The sequence below is a fragment of the Suncus etruscus genome, chromosome 14 (genome assembly GCF_024139225.1).
Source record: "Suncus etruscus isolate mSunEtr1 chromosome 14, mSunEtr1.pri.cur, whole genome shotgun sequence".
NCBI lineage: Eukaryota > Metazoa > Chordata > Mammalia > Eulipotyphla > Soricidae > Suncus > Suncus etruscus.
Genome location: NC_064861.1, coordinates 59,504,515 through 59,530,483, shown reverse-complemented (window position 1 = coordinate 59,530,483; position 25,969 = coordinate 59,504,515). Strand labels below are relative to the sequence as shown.

General features: G+C 36.7%; 1 protein-coding gene across 1 annotated transcript in view; it reads left to right on the top strand.

Moving 5' to 3' along the window:
* The window catches only part of CDH11 (cadherin 11), a 130,028-nt gene that overhangs the window by 77,698 nt on the left and 26,361 nt on the right, over positions 1-25,969 (top strand). Inside the window, exons 4-8 of the mRNA XM_049786353.1 lie at positions 1,612-1,906; positions 5,462-5,581; positions 7,856-8,023; positions 12,002-12,189; positions 19,262-19,515. Of these exons, the coding sequence (XP_049642310.1) occupies positions 1,612-1,906; positions 5,462-5,581; positions 7,856-8,023; positions 12,002-12,189; positions 19,262-19,515 (1,025 nt within the window). The remainder of the gene's footprint in view (positions 1-1,611; positions 1,907-5,461; positions 5,582-7,855; positions 8,024-12,001; positions 12,190-19,261; positions 19,516-25,969) is intronic.

Below are 25,969 nucleotides of genomic sequence, written 5' to 3'. Positions count from 1 at the left end.
AGAAAAGTTAATACTTTTGTGATAACATATGGCTTACACTAAAGAACGCTGAAAGTGGTTTTTTTATTTCCTTGTCTTTTCCTAAAAAGCAATCCTGGACTGAAAACAAACTGTTGTTTCTAATTTGTACCTGCCCATATCCTCCTTAGCTAAAATATTTGTTGTTTCACTGAGGCTCTATAAATTAATTAGAATTGGGGGGGGGGGAATTGGAGCCAAGGATCTATATAAAAAAAAATAAAAGAAGAAATGTGCTTTAGCTTGTTTTGTGATTCGGCAAGATATAGGCCTGATTCTTAATAATAATAATAATTAGTAAAATGACATGAAATATCTCATTCCTAAGAATCAAGTTCAATGGCCAGAATAAGTACTCTAAGTGTCATTTGGCTAAAGCTTTGTGATTTTGAGTGAATTTTTTTTTTATGGAGAGGGCAATGCCCAAGACTTTTCAGCCATTTGGCAACTCTTGAGATTGGATGAAAGTGATGAAAGTAATGCTTATCATTTCCCACAAAGGGCATATTGAGGGCAGAAAAACTCAGATTAAGATGAAATCTGCAGAAAGTGAGGCTGACAACAAAGAAGAGTGAGGGGGTTAGTGCTGCTGCAGGAAATAAAATGTGGTTCTAGAGGAGGAGAGATGGAATATTGTCCGGGCAGAAAGGTACAGCAATCTGGGTTAATATCTTGTCTTGCAAAGTCTAGATTGAGTCCAGAAACGTAGTTTCTTTGGAAGTTGTCAAAGGAGGGAAAAACTAAAAATATTTAAGTTTCTATTTATAGTCTAAGCAACTATGTATTTATCAGCCAAGTGTATCTACCCCTTGCTTATAATTACTTCCAATGGAAGCTTCTTCCAGACAGCCCATAGCTCTAGAACATTCTATCTCTCACATACCACTCAGTATGTCTTCTGGTAAGGTCAGACCCAGGAATTATTTTTAATATCAAAAGCTGGAAAACAATTTTAGTTTTTAAAGGAAGGCCTGTTAAAGGGAGTTCTAGTAGTACTCATACTATGAAAAGGCAGATCTGTATGTACAATGAAGTTAGGGGAAAACAGAAGCAAAGCACATTGTGGACCTTAGAAAATTCTATTGCTTAACCAAAAGCTGGGATTTTTGTGTGTTTGTATAAATATTTCTGCATTTGTAGAGATTTTGGCTTAGAATATTTTCAAGAAACTGATGATGAGGTTTGTCTCTAAACTGGAGATTTGAAAGAACAGAAATCCACACTGAAGAATTACTGGCTGCATACATGTTAACTCTTTATTTTTGTAATATGTAATATTTCTTTGAAAAATTGATCAATATTGTGTATCTATATTTTGCATATGCTCATATATGAGAAGAAATAAAGGAAAACATCAAGTTTAGAATTAAGAAAGAATATTTCTTGGCTCTACTGCTATGTGACTCAACCAAAACAATTATCTACTCAAAAATTTCATTTCTTTATTTGTAAAATGGAAAGAGAATATCTTCTCTCATTGCTTTTGTGTGTATATTTGCATACAGTATTTTATAGCATACAGCATACAATTGAATCTCTATCTCCCCATTGCATCCCTTGTCAATTTACAAATCTTGATTTCTTTTTCCATAGCTTCATTCCGATATTGACTCTGGTGATGGGAACATTAAATACATTCTCTCAGGTGAAGGAGCCGGAACCATTTTTGTGATTGATGACAAATCAGGGAACATCCATGCCACTAAGACATTGGACCGAGAAGAGAGAGCCCAGTACACGCTGATGGCTCAGGCAGTGGACAGGGACACTAACCGGCCACTAGAGCCACCATCAGAATTCATCGTCAAGGTCCAGGACATTAATGACAACCCTCCTGAGTTCCTGCATGAGACCTATCACGCCAACGTGCCAGAGAGGTCTAACGTGGGTGTGTATAACTGGGGAAGCCTACAACATGCTCAGTGTGTCTGTTGGGGAGAGGAGTGGCCTGGTGTCTTGTCTCCCAAATTAGGAAGTAGAATGTATGTTATATCTTCAAAGGCCAACGAGCAAACAAAAACATTTCTTTTTTTTTTTTTTTTTTTTTTTTTTGGTTTTTGGGCCACACCCGGTAACGCTCAGGGGTTACTCCTGGCTATACGCTCAGAAGTTGCTCCTGGCTTGGGGGACCATATGGGACACTGGGGGATCGAACCGCGGTCCGTCCAAGGCTAGCGCAGGCAAGGCAGGCACCTTACCTTTAGCGCCACCGCCCGGCCCCACAAAAACATTTCTTATGGGTACCTGAAGTCTTAAATATTTCAAAAAGACTTGAGGATTTAAAATCTGTTTTACAAAACATGAGGAGGGATGGAGGAGTGGGAATACATTGACTAAATCCAAGTAATCCTAGCTTTGATGCTTATTGACTCAGAACTAGTCTGTTATTTACCCTAAATTTCCTCATCTGTAAAATGGAAGCAATGATTTCTAGTCTTTGGGGCTTAAAAATGAAATGCAGTCAGTCTCTAGTCCACGTAGATATTCAGTAAAAATAGTGATAATATTTGGTACAAGGAGGCATTGTCCTAATTAATGATTTACATGCACCATTGCATTTAATTTTGCAATGATTCATCTCTACAATGAGGTAAGTCCTATTTGACATGTTTTTCAGATGTTGAACCCAAGCCAGAAGCAGGTTAACTAATTTACCTAAGGTCACCTGAGCTATTAAATGTATCCAGTGTGCACTCTTAAACATGGTACAATGTCACCATCTATTAGAATAATTCAGGAATAGGCATGATATTTCAGCCATCAGAGAAGCACATTAGATTGGTAAAGGATAATTACCTGGAGAATTTCTTCAGATAGCAGAAATGTTCACTTGGAATTTTCTATTTATTTTTTGGTTTTTGTGTCACACCTGGCAGTGCTCAGGGTTCCTCCTGGCTGTACGCTCAGAAATCACTTCTGGCAGGCTCGGGAGATCATATGGGATGCCAGGATTCAAACCACTGTCCTTCTCCATGCAAGGCAAATGCCTTACCACTGTGCTATCTCTCTGGCCCCTGCACTTGGAATTTTTTGTTGTTAAGAAATATGGCTTTTAACGAAGAGATAGCACAGCGGTATTTGCCTTGCAAGCAGCCCATCCAGGACCTAAGGTGGTTGGTTCGAATCCTGGTGTCCCACATGGTCCCCATGTCTGCCAGGAGCTATTTCTGAGCAAATAGCCAGAAATAACCCCTGAGCACTGCCTGATGTGGACCCCCAAATAAAACAAACAAACAAACAAACAAACAAACAAAAAGAAATATGGCTCTTTATAGAGAGTTTTCACTTCCCATAGTGAGCAGGTTATTTTGCTTAGGAGCTGGATATAGTAATATGCACCACAAATAAAAAATAACTCAGGCAATTTAAGGCCCATCCATGTCAAGATACCCATTTTAGAGATAAGAATTTAGGTATCTGGGCCGGTGAGGTGGGGCTAGAGGTAAGGTGTCTGCCTTGCAAGAGCTAGCCAAGGAAGGACTGCGGTTCGATCCCCTGGCGTCCCATATGGTCCCCCCAAGCCAGGGGCAATTTCTGAGCACTTAGCCAGGAGTAACCCCTGAGCATCAAACGGTTGTGCCCCCCAAAAACAAAACAAAACAAAAAAATGTTAAGTATCAAGACTACGAATTAACCTATTCATAGGTGAGAGGCAGAAGTCATGTGAAAGTTACAAATTTTCTATTTTTTTCAAAATTTCATATTTATACAGTCTGTGAGGCTAAAAAATATTCTTAAATACAGCCAAGCTTGGCTCATATTTTATGTATTTCAGACACAACCATTCCTTGCCTTCTCTTTCCATCCTGACCAATTCTGTATCTCTTGATATTTTATTTGAAAATTTTCATGAGAAACATTGGATATCAAATAAATCCATAAACAGTGGACAGCAGAGTTAAACACTGAACCATGGAAGAAAGGATGATTACCAAGATCGATGTTTTATGAAAACTTCTATATTCTCCACCTTTTGGAGTTTCTAGAAGTTTGGGGTAACAGTTGTACTTTCTATCATCAGTGCTGTTGCTACTGAATTGGAATCAAGGCCAAATCTTGAACCACACAATATTTTAGTAGCTTTCTAGGATAAGAATTAAGCTAAATGCAAATCTAAATGCAAATAAAATATCATGAAGTAATTCATGGAGTTCTACTAGTAACTGAAGCAGAGAAAGTTAATTCTTTAACTATTGCATACTGGTAGATAAGAAACCCTATTCTCTTTTGCATGTCCAATGTGATAGTACAGTGTGTGGGGCACTTGCCTTGCACAAAGCTGACCCAATTTTTGTCCCTGGCACCACAAAAGCTAAGCAGAAGGTTACTGGCAAACACAGGGAATGTGTACTAAAACAATGCCTGGCCAGAAAAATTCTCTAGTGACCATTTTTCACCATCTAGCAATCTCTCCTCCAGTTCTAAAGTCTATCACATTCTGCAATAGATAATTGTACAGGCAAAGTACAGAGCCTTTTTTTTTAAAAAAAGGAAAACTAGGATCCTATCTTCCTTCAATTCCCAGATGGCTTTGCATTCTGACCCACAAGTGCACGCCCTCAAGCTCAGCAGCTGCCTGCCGGTAGTTTCTGCAATTTGACTACCAGTCCCGACAGAGGTGGGAAGATGCAATTTTCATGCCAGTAGGGAACAACATTCTGTACAATATTTATAGCCATAAATTAATTAAAATGTAGTATTAGCAGCCATTTTATTACAAGCAAAGCAACAATAAAATGATGTATTTATTACTCTGCTACAGATGGAAGACTGCACTCTGTCCTTTCACGAAAAGCAATTCATCATTAATTACACTTTATTATACTCTTTGGGAAGATTTTTATTTAATTATTTGATATACCAAACATCCCATTGCATGGTTCTTAGAATGCTTTGGCAACAAATCTTACATTATTATTTAACAATCAAACATAATAGGAAGTATTGAACAAACTTCACTTTGTGGGGGCAAGGGGTAGTATCACAATAGTGTTGAGGGCTTGTGGATCTTTCCCAGTGGCGCTCATTTGAGCTGGAAGTGTAGGTGGATGGTCAGTGCTAGCTCATTGATGTGTTAGGGTTTGGAGATAATACTGGTCACCAAGGTCATTCCACTGATACTAAAACCACCAAAACTAAGTTGATTATACTAGGGACCACTAGGGCTACTTCTAGTAGTGCTTGAGGACCGGATATTGCTGAGGATCAGCACTTTAGGCTATCTTCCATGCCTGAGCAAGGTCATATTAAAATACGGTATAAGGAAAAGAAAGGAAGAAAAGGAAGGAAGGAAAGAAGGTTATTGTACACTTCAACCACAGAAAGATGAAAACATTCAGAATAATTATGGGGCATTTCTTTAATTTTAATTTTCAGGTAAAATTTCATAATTAGAATCTCTTTTTGAAAAATGTTTGGCTAATGCATTTCTTTCACTTTTAAGGGACGTCAGTAATTCAGGTGACAGCCTCAGATGCAGATGATCCCACCTACGGAAACAGCGCCAAATTAGTATACAGCATCCTGGAAGGACAGCCTTACTTTTCAGTGGAAGCACAAACAGGTACAACAGAATTACATTGTGATGGTGACATAAAAGAAGGCATCCAGCCCTGCTCACTATGCTCTATCGGTTCTCAATATTCTCAAATATAATGAAGTACCACCTCACAGAGTGATTGCAAATACTAGACACAATGCAAGTGCCTAGCAACTTGCCAGTGAATTTAATGAGGGCTTTAATGAACAAATAACTTTCACTATGAACACTGAGCTTATAGCATTGTTTCTGCCTATATTTTGTCATGTCACAATAACATATGGAATATAAAAGGTCTTATAATTCTGCCTATGCCTATGAATTTATCCTTTTTTCTCTTAACATTTAAAGTATGGATCCATAGGACCTGAGAACTGATAGAACAGGCAACTCTTGAAGCTTGCCTTGAAGAGCACAAAGAGGGTTTATGAGAGTTGGTCCAGTGTTCAGGAATGGCTGGAAAACAGTCCTGCCTGGTCTTAATTCTGGTCTTCAAGACCCCCGGTATGAAGGCTTCAGTATTCTTATAAAAACCAAATAGTAAAAGAAAGAGGAAGCAAGAGGAACAGCCCAAAGCAAAATATGCTTCTTTCTTTTTAAACCAAATTTGTTTCAAGAAACCCTTCCTTCACTAGAATAAACACTAAAATTCTACTAAACTGTTACATTCAATTTTATCTGTAAACACCCAGATTTCCAATATTATATCCCATTTTCATAATGTTTATAAATAATCCAGTAGATCTGGAGCTTAATTTTATTGATGTATCCATATTTTATGTATTTATATAACATGAAGTATATTTTTATGTTTTCTTTATATGTATATAGTTACACATGCATGATGTTGATATATGTTTATAAATCTATGTTTATAGATCCATTTAAATAGTTTTACACATAGTCTGCCAAGGAGATAGTTGGACTAGATAGTGCATATCACTTCCACTTATATGTGAATATCATTTTCACTTATCTGTACAATCACTTATTGCATTCACTTTGCTTCAAAACACAATTATTGTAGATCTGTGTGCTTTGATTTGATCAAAGACCTGATAACCTTTCAAGATTAACAAAGAATAAGTGAGATTTTTCTCTTAACTCTTAAGATAACAAAAATTGATAGAAGAGCTCTAGTTTCAATAGTTTATGAAACCTCTGTCTTGAACAGACAAAGTTATTTAGCAGAGGAAAAGGAGGCTCAAGTTATCCAAGGGTATTGTCAGTCAGAATTCAAGTATCAAGAAATAAAGAAGAATAGGAGCTTAAGGTTTTCCCCATATTTGTTAGTAGTAATGTTACTACTTTTAAAGAAATAACTTGCACATATTTCCAAGAGATTGAAGTACACATAATTTTTATTCACAGTTTAAAATGCAGGGACTACATAGAGCTCAATAATTTAGTAATTTCAGAGATAGATGGTAATAGTGCATATTTAGTATTGTTTATACATTTTTATCTGTTTGGCTCACTTTTTAAATTGAATACTAGTACTTTTGGGGCTGGAGAAATAGCAAAGTTCATAGGTCATTCATCTTGCATGCAACTGTCCCAGGTTCAGTCCCTGGCAATCTGTAAGGTTTTTTGAGCACTGCAAGGAGTAATTCTTGAGTGCAGAACTATGAGTAACCACTAAGAATTTCTGGGTGTAGCTTCCAAATTAATACTAGCAATTTTATGAAATGTATAAAACACCTTCTACTTTGGTGCACTATACAAATGTTTCTCTAGAATTACATGCAGTAATTTCTGCTGGCAGTCCAAAAGCTTAAGTTTGTCCATGCAATATCCATTTGACCTCTATGTTCTTGTTTGTTTGTTTGTTTGGTTTTTCGGGCCAAAACCATTTGATGCTCAGAGGTTACTCCTGGCTAAGGGTTCAGAAATTGCCCCTGGCTTGGGGGGACCATATGGGATGCTGGGGGATTGAACCACGGTCCTTCCTTGTCTAGCGCTTGCAAGGCAGATGCCTTACCTCTAGCGCCATCTCACCAGCCCCTGACTATATGTTTTTAAATCTTAAGGAACTTTAAGTTCTATAGCTGAGAACAGCAGGTTTATTATTTGAATTTACGCTGCAGTAGGCACAACATGAGCCAGCTGACACCACACTAAAGCCTGTAACAATTTTCTAGAAAATACGATACTCCTTCTAAGTATTAATTATCTTAAGGGAGTGCTCTGGGAAGAAATCTTACTAGCCTTTGCTTTTCTGTAGTTATATTTGTATTGTTATTGTTGCTTTTGTTGTTGTGAATTAATATCTATGCTATTTCTTCCTCACCCAATTAGGCATCATCAGAACTGCCCTTCCCAACATGGACAGGGAAGCCAAGGAAGAGTACCACGTCGTGATTCAGGCCAAGGATATGGGTGGGCACATGGGTGGACTCTCAGGGACAACCAAAGTGACGATCACACTTACTGATGTCAATGATAACCCACCAAAGTTTCCACAGAGTAAGTAGGGTGGCCATGGCTTTCACTACATCCAGCTTTCCTCTCACCCATTTCCACGTTACTCATCTTTGAAGAAAAAAAAAAAACTAGAAAAGTGGAGGGTTTTAAAAATAGTCTTGCCTAACACACAGAATAAGACAACAGTAGCAAAGATATGTGGTAGGTAACATTGTACCCTTAAACATATAAACACTTACAATCTTGTAAACCAGTGTTACCTTAAAGAATAAAAACACTTAAGGCAAAGAAGAAAAGAGATATAAAAAGTTCTGCAAGCAGAAAATCAATTTTGTTGAGTCTGTTACTAGATACTAGTGATACAATCTAGTAATTAATTAACCTTGTCTCAACTTTCTCATTTATAACCTGGAAATCAGAGTACCAGAATCAGCTTTGTAATAAAGTACCTCTGTGGTCTGAAACAATAATAACCATTAAAATTTTTGTCATGAGTCTACAAATTGGGGGAAATTTTAAGGCATTTCTGTGTTCATAGCATCACAGCTTAAAAGAGACTAGAGATGCTTCCAAAATGACACGTATGCATGTGCCTGATGAAGAACTTTTATTGGTTCCTCTCTGGGCTGGCCTGGATTGGTTATGCTGTGAAAGTAAGAGCCTCAGAAATACCAGGCCCAAACTGTATTGTCTGTTATGATTTGTACTAGGAATCATGCAGAATCATTTCCATTTGCAGTCATTAAGTTGCCTGAAATTTAAGTGGAGTTCTGGCAGACCCCATCTTTCCATAGAAGAACTATCCAAAGTCATGTTGAAAGAAATCACATAGGATGGAGAGATATCATTTGGGCAATTAAAAAAAAAACACAGTCTTCACTAGGGCCTAATCAATAAGATGTTGTGAGAACTAAAGTATATACTATAAAAAATTAAATAATACCTGTCATAATCTGTCAATATATTTTAATAACTGGTATATGTGAGAGTATGACCTATAAAATCTATAGGATCAATGAGGAAAATAAACAAGAAATTATTTTCAAAGGTTATCATTAGGCTTGGATTTACCTCAGTACTAGAAGCATTGTTTTGCATATGATACCTGACTTTAATCCCCAGAACTAAAAATGGGGAGAGATTATTAATTATTACTATTATACAACTACTATCATTTAATGAGTAGATAGATACTACTATTACAAATACTTACAAGTACCTGTATTTTATAGCTAACACTGGATTTTATGAAAGGAGCCATATGTTAATAATAGAATGTAGCAATGTCAGGTTTGAACAAATTTGTTTACTTAGACATATAGATTATATTAGATTATAGACATAATATAAAATATGATCTTTAATGATCCTAATGGCACTTCTTGCATATACCCATGTCTTTTTTAAGTTATAAATATAACTAGTCCATCTTGCAAGTTTATTTCCAGATGATACTTTGCTCTTCAGGGATCAAAGAAGGCAAACAAATATGGCTCTAGAAAGGGGTGCCAATGTCATTCAAAGGAGTCTATGCCAGGGAGACATTCAGATAGAGGACTGAAGCCACAACTAATTTTTAGCAGGTTCCAAAAGAAAGGTTCCTCTTCAGACACATGCTCTACAGCTCCAAATCTGCTTAAGGCTCCTGTAATGCTAAAATACTGCATGCTCCATTGTTCACACTACAAAATTGTCTCATATGGAAAATAGTAAAAGGCAAGTTGAATTCTTAGCTAGAACTATTAATGCTTTGCTCATACACAACTCTATAGCCCTGATTTGAAACTTGGAGAAAACAAGTAATAGAGCAGGGTTTTGCCCAAAATTATCATGTAAAGGGATACATATCTGATTACAACTTCTCACTGTCCTTGATATAGAAAGCATGGTATAATTCATTTGACCCTGGGTCCAAACTGAAAGCATTCCTAGTTAAATACTATAAGTTCCCATTAATAATATACTGGAGGAAGCCATAGTAATAGCATAGTAGGGAGGGTATTTGCTTTGCACAAGAACAAACTGGATTCGATTCCTGACTTTCCATATAGTACCCAGAGTTTGCTAGAAAAAAGTTTTGAGTGCAGAGACAAAAGTAACCTTGGAGAATGGGCTAGGCGTGCCCCCCCAAACCAAAAATAAATGAATAAAGTACTGGAATTGATAAAAAGCTAAAATTGGTTAAAGCTTAAGTAACACTCAGTGATAGATAGTGTTATTATCCTGTGAAAATGCAGATTGTTGTGATAGTTAAATTGGTAGAGCAGATGCCAGTATATAACAACTATCTGAGTACAATACTAGGCACTGCATAACCTCTAGTTCAACCAGAATTGTTGTAGTACAACAGAGTTGTACGACTGAATAGTACAACTGAGACTAGGTCCTATAAAGCACAGTAATGTAAATGATGGTATCTAAAAATATAGCAGGAGAAGTGATCAAAGTTTTGGCATGTGAAAATGTAAATAATAACAGGGGTTAAAGAGTTAGTACAGTGAATAGGGTGCTTGCTTTGCATGCAACTAATCTAATTTCATTCCCTGGAATTTTATATGGTTACTTGAGCCTGGTCAGGAGTCACCCTAAGCACAGAGACAGAAGCAAGCCCTAAGAATTCTAGGTGTGGCTCCTCCCAAAATCATTTTCAATCCCAATTAGTAATATATTAGTTAATTACTAAAAACCTTTTTTATGGCCTGCTCCAAAAATGAGCTGAAGCCTAAAGTCTTTTTCATCTTTTATGACTCTCTTTTGTTGCCCAGTTGGGTCCCTTATTATTTCACAAAGGGTTGCACCCTTGCTTTCTAGTATTCTCTTGCCACTTTTCTGAATATATTCACCAGTTTTTTATCTCAGGGAATTGGCCATTTTCTGCTGCCACAATTTTTATCCCCACATAGTCATGTGATCTCTTGATCAGTTTTTTCAGGGGCATTAGGATGCACTTTCCTGAAGAATATATCCTCTAGCCATACTTGTAGATGCCACTGCTTTTCTTTCTCTGTCCTTCCTACCCACACCTATCTAACACAAATAAACATCTATACACATACATATAAGCACACACTATTGCTCCTACGCCAATATATCTCATATATTTAGATACACGCTCATGCTGTTCTTACCACACAGTTCCACACTCTATGTATTTTTATGTATATACCACATCACATTCACCCATACTCATTTATTTCCACATGCTCATGCACTGTCTCAACTGTCTTATTACCTTCTCTCTTCCCTTTCCCTCAGTTCTGTATCTCCTTTCTATCTGGACATAAAGAAAAATGCATGTACTTCTTTTACCTTATTATACCCTACTAAGGGAAAAATCTTGGTGGTTTTATTTAAATTGATTCTCTAAGAAACAGAAATCTATGGGGTATTAATTGGTTATACAATAAATACTAAATAGGTATAAATGGTAGAATTATGCTAAGGGCAATGTTTTCGATAAGATAGTGCTTGGCATGAAGTATATGAAGTAAAAAGAGAATTAAATATATAAGAAATGTGTGTATAAATATGTGCAAGGACATCTATAGGTTAAATTTTTCATTTGATTTTCAAACAATTACAGAACTAGAATGATTGAGAACCTAAATCCTTTTAAGTTTCTCATTTCCTTTGTTTTTCTCTTCATCTGATAGTCCCATTTATAAGCCTTGTAATTAATTTATGAACCATCCTGAAATGTTTTAACAAATTGTTTATATAAAGATAATCATTTTTGATGGTGAATATAACTAAGAACATTTTTCTTTTCTCACATATGTGGGGTGACCTGACCATACACTCCTGGGCCCTGATATTGTTTCATCATCATTTGTAGAACACATTTCTTTGGCAAGAAGTCCATGTGGGATCCCCTTCCCATCCATTCATTTGTTCATCTTTCCAATCATTACAAAGTTTTATTTCAAATCCTTTGAGAAATGTATTGGGTTACAATGAAATCTCAAGTCATACAGCTGCCAAATAAAAGGAAAAATAAAAATAGATATCTTCTTCTTCCAGGCGTATACCAGATGTCTGTGTCAGAAGCAGCTGTCCCTGGGGAGGAAGTAGGAAGAGTAAAGGCAAAAGACCCAGACATTGGAGAAAATGGCTTAGTCTCATACAATATAGTTGATGGAGATGGCATGGAATTGTTTGAAATCACAACAGATTATGAAACCCAGGAGGGTGTATTGAAGTTGAAAAAGGTGAGTTCTAGTTAGAAATCAGACCTACCAATGGTGGCAGTTGCTTTACCAAAACAACTGCAAGCAGAAATGGGTGAAGAAACAATAATATGAACCTCTGGTGTTGGACCTAGCTTTGCTATTAAGCCTTGAACTCAGAACTCAAACATAATTTTATTACTGGGAGGAATTAAAAAAAAGGGCTAATGATGCTGGCCTGACATTGATAGTTCTTATTTAACTAGGTTCTTTTTTTCTCCTGGAGGAAAAGACAACTTTGATAGATCAGGGCTAGCAGAAATCTGCCTTGAGGATATATGAAACTCCCTCTGTAGGCATAGCCAAATTAAAAATATTTATTCAGACTCAAGGAATTTTCATATTTTAGTCACCCAAAAGTCCACTTTATACTGGAATCTTTGTGAAACATTAACCAAATCTGTACATGACTGCCTTTTAAAATTGAACTTGACAATACTGAACTTTCCTCCATGTCAGCTAGACTATAGTTAAAAAGGCTGTATTGGAATTAATTCACAACTAAGTTATTTATTTCTGATTTTATTTAAAATTCTAATTCAGGCTACACATTGACATGAGCCTTTCAATGCCATTCCTTTATTTTCACACATATAAAACTACACAAAATAGATAACATTATGCCTGTGGACAATAGTGCAATAGTACTAGTTTGGGTGAGAATTAGGCCTATACTCTACAATGCCCAGGAGCTGTTTCTGGCTCTGTGGTCAGGACAGATGGTTTTAGGAAACTATATATGGTGCTTGGGATTTAAAGTAGAATTGACCTCATTTAAGGTCAATACCTTAACTTTGTTCCATCTCTCCAGCCCATAATGCCACAATATATAAGGATATTAGGCTCAGATAGATTAAATATATCTAAGTTATGGTTAAAGTATAGGCAAACATATGCAGAGGTTGGCACTAAACAGATGAAATGACTTGTCTCTGTAAGTAACAAGCGATTTATAGATGTGAATTCAAACCTAGAATATTATTTGGGGGTGTAGGACATCGATGATGCTCAGGAATCATTTCTGGTGGGGATTGGGGGATTCTAAGGGGTGCCAGGAATCAAACCTCAGTCAGCCACATGCAAGGCAAATGCCTTTGCCCCTATATATCTCTCTAGCACCAAACCTAGGGTTTTAGAACAACTTACAGCTTGGTATATCTGATTACCCTATATTCTATACAGGGCATAGAATATTCTACCCTGTATTTTTTTCTATAAAGAAAAGCCAGATAAGACTTAATTTTAGGAGCCAGAGCAATAGCGCAGCAGTAGAGCATTTGCCTTGCACACTGCTGACCCAGGACAGACCTGGGCTTGAACCCTGACATCCAATATGGTCTTCAAGCCAAGAGCGATTTTCTGAGCACATAGCCAAGAGTATCCCCTGAGCGTCACCAGGTGTGGCCCAAAAACAAACAACCAAACAAAACGACTCAGCTTCTGGTTAAGAAATTATTTTATAAATTATGTTTTTTTTTAAATGAAAAGAACAAAGAGAAGGTTTTACCACTTGAAAAACCAACACTTCTTTATCATCAAAGTGTATGGAACATTAAATCTGAATTGGATGATAAGATTACTCTGGTTTTAATCAAGCATTCACATCTTAGCTTGGTTTTCTAGCAAGAATATTAAGTTTCTGGGTGTGATAGAAAAGATTAGACTGTAAAACTGATAAAAAAAATTAATTTGAAGAATCAATAAAGAAGCCAGGAGCTAGAATAAAGGCCAGAGTGGGGTGAAAAAAGACTTAAAGAAATCTTTCAGTACAAGGGAGCAGGAGAGTTCTCCAGTTGCTGACTTTTTACAGCATTTGAAAACATTGTTGTTGGCTCGGGGAAATATACTGGGACAAAGAATAAGCAGAAGGAAGGGGAGACCCTATTATAAAAGGATATAAATTGGGGTAAACTTTGGGCACTTAGAAATGAACAATTGTTATAGAATCCAAAGATGCCAACAAAGTAAGATTGAGGTTAAATCAATAGTACATCAGTCTGGCACATGATTGACCCTGGCTTGGGTCTCAGAACCTTATAGGATCCCTAAACAACTCCGGATATGGCCAAAAAACAAAACAAAAAATAAGGCACAAAAAGATGTAGTAATTATATCAACTGATTTCTCCTCTAGAAAAGAATGTGTATGAATTACATGTAGCCAGAGCTGTCAGCTTACCTCATTAATTAATATTACTGTCCCTCTTGCTTGACACTAACACATGAGCACTGACATCAGCAATTCCTGCCTCCCATGTTTTGCTGTTCCAATAATTGGGTAGTTGGTTATGCTAAGGTTGTCACCTGTTTTTAGTGTATTCAGGGCATAAACACACACTGTGTCTCTAAAATCCTGAAATATTTAAATCACCACATGGAACTCACACATTGTAAATGAGCTCTCTGCATATGATTAGTTTGCACATTCTTCCCCAGTTTGGTGTGTTGATACTAAGCAAAGGAATAATCTTCTATACAGCATTGATGTTTGCATTCACAACAAAATAATATGTAAAAACAATTATGAAAGATCCTATAGCATGAAGTTCTAAATTCTCACCTAGACATATATTGAGGAGTAACAACAGAGTAAATTAATGAATTATTTTAAAATCCCTTTATGTTATTTAATACTACAGAAATGGAAATAAATTTTTTTCTCATGGAAATAAATCTTTTAAAAATATTCTTGAGTAGACCAGATTAAAAAAAAAAAAAAAAAAAGAACTGAGCATATACAAAGCATGTGTGTGTGGGGGTACTCAGGTTCAATTCCCAGTATAATATGGCCTGTAAGTACTGTTGGAAACAATCATGAGCACCATCAGGTATAACACATTTTAGTTTATAAGCAAAATATTTACAAAAAAAATTAATATAATATTATCATTAATTTTAGTTGACTCACCGATTTTCCACCAAAATCAATTGAGGTATTATTTGTTAGGCATGTTTTTGATGAGAGAGAGGTGGAACATCTAAATCCTGGTGACTGTAAGCTCTCAATATAGCAAGAAAGTTTAGTGAAGAGGCATTAAATGGACGTTATTTTCAACCTCAGCACTGCTATTACTAATAGTAGTACTTTAGGAAGGGCAATTGGTGGTGATAAGGGGGTGTCCCATGCATACTAGTAGCATCCCTGATCATTCTATATACTGTGTCAGAAGGACACAGCCTACCTTATGACACAAGATTTTAAAAATAAAAGTACTTTGATATTGCCAGGGAATGTAAATCCAAATCAACTAATCAAGACACCTCTGAGAATGGACAAGAATGACATCTTACATAGGGTAGTACTTGATTGGAATCTTCTTAGATGAATAGGAATTTTCCAATAGATAAGGACAAAAGAGCTCATGAGTGACTTGCATCTTAGAAAGGTCAGAAAAAGTTTTATTTTGAAACTTATGAAAGCAGTTGAAAATTTCAAAAGGAAAATGACAAAGAACAGAAGATAGAAGTGGTGTGCATGAAGAATTTGATAAACAATTAGGAAGTAAAGTCATTTATTAGGTGAACAGTTAAGGAAACAATACATGATTCTTGAGTATGAACTTTAGCATCAGACAAAAATATTATGGTTATTATGAGAGAGAACAATTTTTCAGTATATTGAAATAATTTCCTCTGTAATCAGCTTAAGAAAACAAGGGTAATATGGGGCCAGCAGTGGCGAAGTGGTAGGGTCTTTGCCTTGCACACGGTTGACCTCGGATGGACCTGGACTTGATCCCCAGCACCCCATATTCTCCCCCAAGCTAGAAGTGATTTCTGAGAGAATTGCCAGGAATAACCCCTGAGCGTCACCAGGTGTGGCTCAAAAACTGAAAAAAAAAAAAAAAGCAAAAATCAAACAACAAAGGTAATATAAAGATGAGACTTGGGGGGAATAGGCTTGATAGACCTGGGAGAGATATAGCCAGTGAATTTCAACACCATGAACCAAGAAAGAGCCCTCTATGTGGAGAGAGATTGATTCATCAGTTTCCGAGTGCTTGGTTTTCAACCAAATAAACTCTTTTTAAAGCACCCATGAGAGCAGCATTAGAACACAAGTGGAATATTGCTATTTTAATAAAACTAGTGTGAAGTCTTATTATTTTTTTATATTCCTTGTCCACATGTGTATAGTTGTGGATATATAAACAATTAACACAATCATAGGATGATCTGATTTGTTAACTTAATGCCACACCATAACACTTTACATGCTGTTATACAATATACATAATCATTTTTAATGACTATCTCACATCCCATCCTATGGATGGATCATTATTTTCTTAATAAAATCTCACAGTTGGATTTGTTGTTTGGGGTGAATGTTCCCCCTGATTAGATATAACCCTGTATTGTATCTAAGAAACATTATGCATATTTGAATATTGTTTGTTTCTGTTTTTTGTTGAATTAATCCCTGAGGGTGAGTTTTCAGAGGTGGGATTAACAAACTAGAGGGTATTGATATTTTTATGGTTTATGTGGTGTGTTGCCTCATTTAGCTTTATTTCAACTACTTATAACATGGATATAAATGCTCTCCTGGGAAACTATTTTAACATCTTTTTTTGAAGGAGGAAGGGAGTCAATTGAAGGTACATGCTTTAATGCTCCCATTCATCAGCACTGAGCTCCATTCAGTCAAAATGATCATGATTATTTTGCTCATGATCACTAGGTATGACAGCTATTCTGAGCTTTCAGAATGATGATCAACAAATATCTATAATCATTAAGTCCATTGATGGGATGCCTCTCAACTAGCATGAGAGGTAAAGAAGGAGTTATGGAAGGAGCCTTAAAGAATCCCATACATAAGCATGGAAGAGTGGAGAACTTGAGTGAGATTTGAGCTGATCACTTTATGACTATAAATCTGAAACTAGGAAAAGCATTTCACGCTAATATGTTTGCAAAGATCTGGAAATATGTGTGAGCTGTGAAAAATACCAAATTGCCGTATGACTTACCTAGTTTTAGGATTAAAAGGAATTTCCAGCAGAGACCTGGCTCTGAATCTTTAAAATATTTTTGCTTTCCAATCATCAATAGACTCACCTGAATAATAATAATAAAAAAAGTCCTCCTTGACTGGTCTCAGAGCTATTGTATAACCATTCCTTATTCTGTCTAATAATTGTAGAGATGTTTGAGGAATTGCAGTCATGTCAGACCACTAGTCTATAAATACCATTTCTTTCTGCTGCTCAGCATTGCAGCAAAAGGAAAGAGGGACTGCTGATTCCCAGAATGAGGGAGCAGCTGGAAGCAGATTTAGCTTCAGGAAAAGGAAGTGCTCCCTAACTCTTGGGAGATGGGGAGGGAAGATGATAAAAAAAATTGTCAAAGAGATTGAAGGTGATTAACCTTCCTGAAATTGGAGTCATACTTACATTAAACTTTGGTGAAATTAGGTTAGAACCAAAACCTATAATTATATGCCCATTCAGAGTAAGTGTTTGCCAGTCAGATGACAACCACACGGCAAGCAGATGCTCGATGCTTGCCTTAAAAGACCCAATTCCAAACATTTGGTAGTTCAGTTCAGCATCATCCACAGTGCTAATTAGAAAGTTGTTTTTCAAGAATGAGAACTTGTTTCTCTGCCACAGATTTATTTTTCACTCTTTGCTGATGGATAACTAAACCAGCTCCTCTTAAAAAGTAGAGTTTCTGCCATTCATTTCCTTATAACTATAGCCAGTCAGAGATTCTTCTTTTTTTATATACCCATGCAAAGCTCATAGTTTATGAATACTTTGCCCTAGTGTATACTTTAAAAAATATCTGCATTGTTTTATTAGGAAACATCATTATTATCATTGTCTTGCTCATTGCCATAAACAGCAGGTAACTTGAATGAGAATGCCAGTCATTAAGTGATGTATTTGCATTCTAGTTAGCAAGTTGCATCACTGTTTCTGAAAAGGGAAGTTGGGAAGCATAACAGATACAATGAATTTACACAATCCCAAGATGTTTTCTTTGTCTTTCTAAGTCACTGGAAAAGGATCTATTGTAACAAGCAGGAAATTAATGTCATTAAATAAACCCACCCTCCAAAATTACCCATAGTCCAACTGATGCTACCATATTAATGACTCAGAGGGGTTCCAGATTTTCAGAAACTTTAAACATAAGACAAATAGGGCTGAGAGGCACTGCAGAGATTAGGGTAGATGGGCCCAGTTTTGATTCCAGTACCACATTGTACTACAGGCATAGAGGAGCCTTGTAGAACCATAAACATCACACAAGCAGCACATCAGCACTTTAGGTCGAAGCATGGTATCTTTCTATTGAACCACTGGCCAGGTGGGCAGAGAATAGCTACTAGGGTCCCTGGACCTACTGACTACTGCTTGAAAGGCCTCCAAATAAAATAAAATTGAAACTAAATTTAATTAATTAAAAATTGAATTAAAAACAGGATTCAAAGCATTATGTGTTGTGGAGCAGTCGATAACAATATCTTTGCTTTGGGCAATTAAATAGGTATTTTCTTATTACAAACATTCTTAGTACTTTGTAGAAGGAACAATATTTATTTTTGGGGTGTTTTTGGTTTTTGGTTTGGATCACACCCAGCAGTGCTCAGGGGTTACTCCTGTCTCTACACTCAGAAATCACTCCTGGCATGCTTTGGGGATAATATGGGATGCCAGGATTCCAATCACTGTCCTTCTGCATGCAGGGCAAACACCCTACCTCCATTCTATCCCTCTGGCCTCATTCTTGGGTGTTTTAATTCCTTTAATTAATTTTAGTGACTGATTCAGACTGTGTTGTTAAGCAGAGTTAGGTTAGTATTGTGACCCTCTGCATCTGCCATGCTCTTTGAATCACCCATTTTAACATCCATTTTAGCATCTAGACAGAAATTGATTTGTCTGATTTTCTGACCAAATGGATCAGGCATTTGGATATTAAATAGACAATGATTTTTTTGAGAGGAAACTATTCACTCTGATTTATTAAACCATCAGATCTTTCACTTTAAATTTTCTTTCAAGGAATTTTTTTGTCAATCTTCTCTTCCTTCTTGCCAGCCTGTAGACTTTGAAAGCAAAAGAGCATACAGCTTGAAGGTTGAGGCAGCCAACGTGCACATTGACCCGAAGTTCATCAGCAACGGACCTTTCAAGGACACTGTCACCGTCAAGATCTCAGTTGAAGATGCAGATGAGCCTCCCATGTTCTTGGCCCCAAGTTATATTCATGAAGTCCAAGAAAATGCTGCTCCTGGCACTGTGGTTGGAAGAGTCCATGCCAAAGACCCTGATGCTGCCAACAGCCCAATAAGGTACAGGCAAATTTATTTTAAAAGCCTGAAAAGTGAATTGTAGAAGAAAAAAATTTAGGAAGGCCCTGCAAAAACCACATCCTTCAATTTCTATAAGGGGGGGGGGGCAAGATGATCTAGCTCAGTGCAAGGTAAACAAGAATAAGTTATAGAGGGCATGAGTTTCATGAACATCTCTGCCATTTCCTTTTTGGGTAGTTCATTCAAACTATATATTTTATTTTTGAAACACAATTCCAAGTATTTACTAGAAGAGATAATGCTACACTCTGGCTGCCTTCTTTAGGGACTCTGGGTGAACTATGTATTTTTTAAAAAGTGTTAAATAAACATGGTACTTACAATTTATTGAACGTTTTCCTATGCTGAAATGACTCAACTAAATGTGTTGGCCATATCAGTGTTAGACCAATTGATCCCCTCAATTTTATTAATTGGAACTTTTATTATTTAAATAGAGATGTGTTTGCTGCAAGGGAATGTGACTTTCCCCAGAATAAAGCCAGTGAGCCAGGATGCTTAGAGAGAAGTTTTATCTGAGTAATTCAGAGAGAGCACAAAATATTTGTAAGGGGTACTTGCACTTATTACAGAATTTGTGTGTGTCTTAGAAAGGCTAAAAGTGGTATTGAACCTTGATTCTCTGTTCTCCCCAATTTGAGTTCAATCATGATGAGGCTGATGGTGAAAGTGATCAAGATGAGAGATTAAGAGAGAATGAGAAGATAGCATATGCCAAAGACTCAAAGCATTTAGAGTAGACATGAAGAAGTGTGCTTCGGAGGACTTTAACTGTGGTCTTTCTTCTTCCATGGCTGCTCCCCTAATTCCTTTCTCACTCCCATTTCTCCCATTGCTTCCTCGAGACTTTCTCCAGCTTTTCTAACTGGGTTAACATGTATATTCAAACATCATGCTGTATTTTAGCTAATGAACAATAATAAAAGTGATCAAACTGTTCTCTGATGTCTCCCCTTCAAAATAATCACTGTTCTCTGAGCAGCTGTGCCTTCCTTATCACTTTAATTTTCTTTCTTATCCTAGATTCTGAGTAGCATCTAGACAGTGCTATTATTCCCTTTCTCCAAAGCAGATCTTGTTCTCTCTTAATTCCCGACATTTACATGTTCTTTCTCTACTTTTTCTTTTTAACTTGCTACATGACAAGTACTTCTTGCTAACTTCCATTTGGCTGTCACCTCTTCTAGGGAATCTTGCCGGGCTCCCCACCAAAGAATCAGGTGCAGTGTTTGCTCCACAGTACGCACTCTACTGCCACACAGTGATTCCTAGGCTGTATTGTACTTAGCAAACCAAAAAGACCCAGGTTTATGTCCATCTAGTTCTGGATTCAAGAGGAAATTCATTTGCCATCTGCATCTTGAGGATTTTCTAGGTTGTTTTGCATAATAGCTGTATATTGAAGAAGATATGTTTCATGTTCATTCAGCATCAATTATGATAAACTAGACATGGAAACAACTTTTGTGTCATTATTCAGATGAAAAAATGTAGCCTATGCATATGATGTGGTATTTTTTTTTAGCCTTAGAAAAGTAACTGCCATTTGTTGAAGTGGAGATGGATTTGGAGAACAGTATGTTAAGTGAAATAAATCCTTAGCATAGGAAGATGAATATTCCTGACAATGAGTTTGTTTGAAGTGCTAGGGAAATTATCCTGTTCCCAGCCCTGAAGGAGATCAAAGGCATAAAGGCCACATTCTCTTTGGAAATGCAGAACTGAGGCATCACCCAGAGAATCAAAATATTTTGATAATAACTTAAGAGGCCCATAAAAAGTGACAGTTTCATCCTTGTGATAATACCCGGATTAACATTTATGTGTGCAAGCCAAGGTAACAATAACCCACTGACATTAGGGGGCTTCCCTCTATGAAGGTTTTATTTATTCTCTCTCTTTCCACCCTTCTCTCTTCTACTCTCTCTTCTCTCTATTTCTCTTTTCACTGTCTCCTCTATCTCCCTTCTTCATATATTATAGAAAAGAAAAAAAATTATTTTACTTTGATATTTGTCCTCTTAAAATTCCTTCCTGTAGAGGTAGACCATAGACCAGGGAGATGGCAGTGTATAAAGCAAGAGAGTAAAGGCATTATTTCTTGCAGCTATTACCTCCCTGTCTCCCCACAACTCCTATTGATATTACTGGGGGAACCTAGGAGATCTACATCTTTTTGAGAATCATCCAAGCCCAAATATCATCTACATGTAGACTCTAAAAGCAGTGAAACTCTGAGAAAGAGGCTGGAAAAGTTTTCCAGAGACTGGAGTATGAGGATGTGGGATAAGTTGGTGGTTGCCAAATGTAATGTATTTTAGTTATTAATTCTAGACATCTTAATAATAATGTCTTGTATACCAAATATTTGCTGAGAGTAGGTTTTAGGTATTCAAATCATTTACATAAAATATGATTCTAACAAGAAGTGATAGAAATCTTCATTAGCTTTTCCATGGTTATCACAGAGACATACTTATTTTACAAAGACATATTTATCAAAACTCCTTGGGAGCACGCTAGACAGTAAAGTGGCTAAGTCCTTTGCCTTGCATGCAGTTAAACCATATTTAAACTTTAACATCCCATATATCCACCAGAGCATTGCCAGTAGTAATTCCTGAATGCAGAGCCAGGAGTAAACCCGAAAGATACAAACCCCCTCCAAAAGAAAAAATAAAACCTCCATGTTACAAATATTTAAAATATAGTGTTGGGTTTTTTTTTGTTTGCTTGTTTTTGTTTTTTTTTGTTTGTTTGTTTTTTGGTCAGTAATATTGTAGGAAAACTCGGGAGTAGGTGAGAATAAACATCTACAAATATTTTTTTCCTAGAACATTGAAGTATTTTTTTGGGAAGATGTGTTTGCTTGAAAAATTGTCTTGAAACCTTTGACCTTGAGTCTGTTTACTCTGATTATTAAAATGTGTTTCTTGAAGGCATCAGAATGTTGGGTTTAATCATCTATTCCATCTGGCCACTCTGTCTCTTAATTGGTATATTTAGGTCATTGACATTGAGAAAGATTATTCTCATATTTTTTGCCATTATTTTTGGAGGAACTTGATATGTTTGTAGGATTTGTTTTATCTTAACATAGCACCTTGAGTTCTTGTAAAGATGATTTTGAGTCCGTGGAGTTCCTGATTTGTTTATCTGCGTGTTTGTGTATTATTCCTTCAATCCTGAAAGATTCTGAGGGGGTAAAGTATTCTTGGGGAGATGTTAATATCACTGAGTATATTTTCACTATATTGCACCAGCATTGAGGCCAAGACCTTTTCTTTGGGTAAATCTGTGTAAATATTAAGGATGTGCCTTTGTGTATAATTTTGTTTTGTGATCTTGCTGTTTCTAGTCACTCTCATTAGAATATGTCTTGGAATATTTTTATTTGGATCTCTTTTAGTTAGTAGCCTTAGGTTCTCTTTAATTTATTATAATTTAATTTTCTACCTTTTGCTGTTATATAGAGATTTTCTTAAGCTCATCTTTGTGTGTGTGTATGTGTGGTTTTTGGGCCACATCTGGTGATGCTCAGGGGTTACTCCTGGCAATGCTCTCAGAAATCGCTTCTGGCTTGGGAGACCATTTGGGACATCTGGGGATTGAACCAAGGTCTGTCCTAGGTTAGTGCAGCCACTCTGGCCCTTCTTAAGTTCATCTTGCAGTTCACTAAGTTTGTCCTCAGCAGCTGTTATTCTGTTGGTAAAACCTTCCTCTAAGCTTTTATTTTGTTTACCAAGTTTTCCTGTACTGTCACTTTTGTTTGTAGTTTTCTCATTTCTGCTTTCATGTACTCTTGGTAATTTACTGGTTGTCCATTCTAATACTTTTTTGAGATCCTTAACTATTCTCCATAATTCTTTCCTAAAGTATTTATCAAAAAGGTAATACAACTGTTTATTACTGGTTGAATCTTCAGGACTACTCTCTTCACTCATTAAGTATGTTGGGGTTCTGCTTTGCTTTCTTATAAACTTTACAGTCTGTAGGTGTTTCTTGCGTATTGTTTGAGCTAGGTGACTAGAGTTAGGATGCCTTTTATGCTTATGGGGATATACAGAGAAGTAAAGAAATGAAACACTCTTTGAAATAGATGAAGAAATGTCTCCCTATATATGACAATTATCTTCAAAGAAGTTCCTGATTTGGGGACAAAATGGTACTTCTAAATAACAGACTGGGCATTAGAGCCAGGATGCCTCAGTATCTTGTGACTTCAGTTGTGCCAGAACTGAATTATTTATATTTTAACTTTTTTATTTTTGGGCCACACCTAGTGACATTCAGGGGTTACTCCTGGATATGCACTCAGAAATTGCTCCTGGCTTGGGGGACCATATGGGACACTGGGGGATCGAACCTCGGTTCATCCTAGGCTAGTGCCAGCAAGGCAGACTTCTTACTGCTCTGCGCCACCACTCCAGCCCCTTAACATTTTATTTTTGTGAAACAACATATTTCAACCATATTTAAGTTAACAATAACTACTCTTTCAAGTTATGACTTTTTTTGTAATTGATAGAGGGAGGTGCTAAGATTCAGTGGTATGACTATGATTCCTCAAAGTTATTATTACCTGTTAGTATTTAGAACTCAACCATTGCCCAATACTCTTGTTGGATTAATGGATTTTCATCCTTTTCAGAATATGCTTTTTATATATTGTATGGAAGCACCTTTGGATTGAAATACCTTTTAAAATGGTGCCTTACAGCATGTGGGTGTGGTATTTGGGTTCCCAAGAAAGTCCCCGGGGTCTCAAGGAGAAGCATCTTACGCTTTTGGTTTTCCACTACTGAACTTTCTGTTTGCTAGTCCTAGGGACAGTGAGTGGAAGGCTTGCAGTGGAAGTCCCTGAATCTGTTTTATCTCCATAACTGTGTGTGGATTATTTCCTGTATTGGCATTTGCTTCCAGACCCATCCGCCTAATCCCCTGGGATTGGGCCATGAGGCTTCAACTTCATTGCCTTGAATTCATTTTGAAATTTTTCACTCCACCTCAGAACCCATGATGAGTTTCTTGAGAAGGTTTGAGTACTGTGTTCTTTCTGTTCAGGAAGAAACATTACACAGTAACCAATGATTATTTGTAATACCATTTAACTGCTCAAAATGTTCAAGGGATGAATTTTAAATGAATTGGTTAAGGTTTTGAAAACAGAAGTGAAAAAACAAGTACCATTTCAGAAAGGAGATGACATCAAAGCATATGAATCAGCTGCTCATTTCCTCTGCTCCTTATTGTTCCCAAGGACCCACATCTGTGATTGATTATTTAGGTAATGTTTTCATTGGTAGCTGTTCTGTGTCTGAGGGCAATTTCCATGCCTATAATTAACCAAAGATGCTCTGTACCATATTTGAGCCAACCTGTTTGAGCCATTTAGTTTTCTACTTTTAGAGTTGACTAACAAGTAGAACATTCAAAGCATTCTATGCCATATGTCTCTTCTCACTACCTGCTTTCCTGGTTGCTTATTTTCATCTTAAAGGACAATAAAATTAATTTCCGTAGACAGAAATGTAAAGCTTTATAAGTCCTTTTAAGCTCTTGATTCTTGGGCATTTTGCATGTGCTTAAGACTCTATACCATTAGACACAATTTGGTCAAAGTTGTTTTCCTGGGGAAAAATCTCCCCAATTATTTCTTTGAAAGTGACATCTTTATGCCTCATATGCACCACCTGTGGTGTCTTCACTAGTCTTTCATTTTTGACCGGATTTTGGATACGATCTAAAGCTCAACCTTTTGTCATTGACCTTTTAATGTTTCTGTACGCACACTTATCTATTATCCTTCCCACCCCACGACAACATAAAGTTGAGTATATAGTCAAGATTTTCTGCCACTTGGCTAATATCTTGCCCTAGTTCTAATTGAATGTTTAATTGGTGATCTTCCCTGCACTTATATCCACTCACTTTGCCTTTACTAGTGCATTCAGTTATTTAAAGTATATCTTTGAGGTCAGACTTAGTGTATCATTCTTTAAAAAACAGAACAAACTGACTACTGCCTGGCTCTGAATGAAAAATATAGTGAAGCCTTTGTTTATTAACATGCAGCATAGCCCTATTAGAATATTTTTTTTTTGGTTTTTGGGCCACACCCAGTGATATTCAGGGGTTTCTTCTGGTTCTGAACTCAGGACTCACTCCTGGCAGGCTTGGGGGACCATATGAGATGCTGGGGATTAGACTCAGGTCTCTTTTGGATCAGCCAGGGGCAAGGCAAACATCCAATTGCTGTGCTATCACTCTGGCCCCACCTATTAGAATCTTATCCTGCTGAGTTAACTTTGTGTGTTTCTGTGTTTCCCTGACTCAGATACTTGAATAGGAAATCTATAACTCATCTAGTCTCCTACTTATATCCAAATATCCACCGAGTCTTATTGGTGCATCCTTCCCTACACAGGTTTCC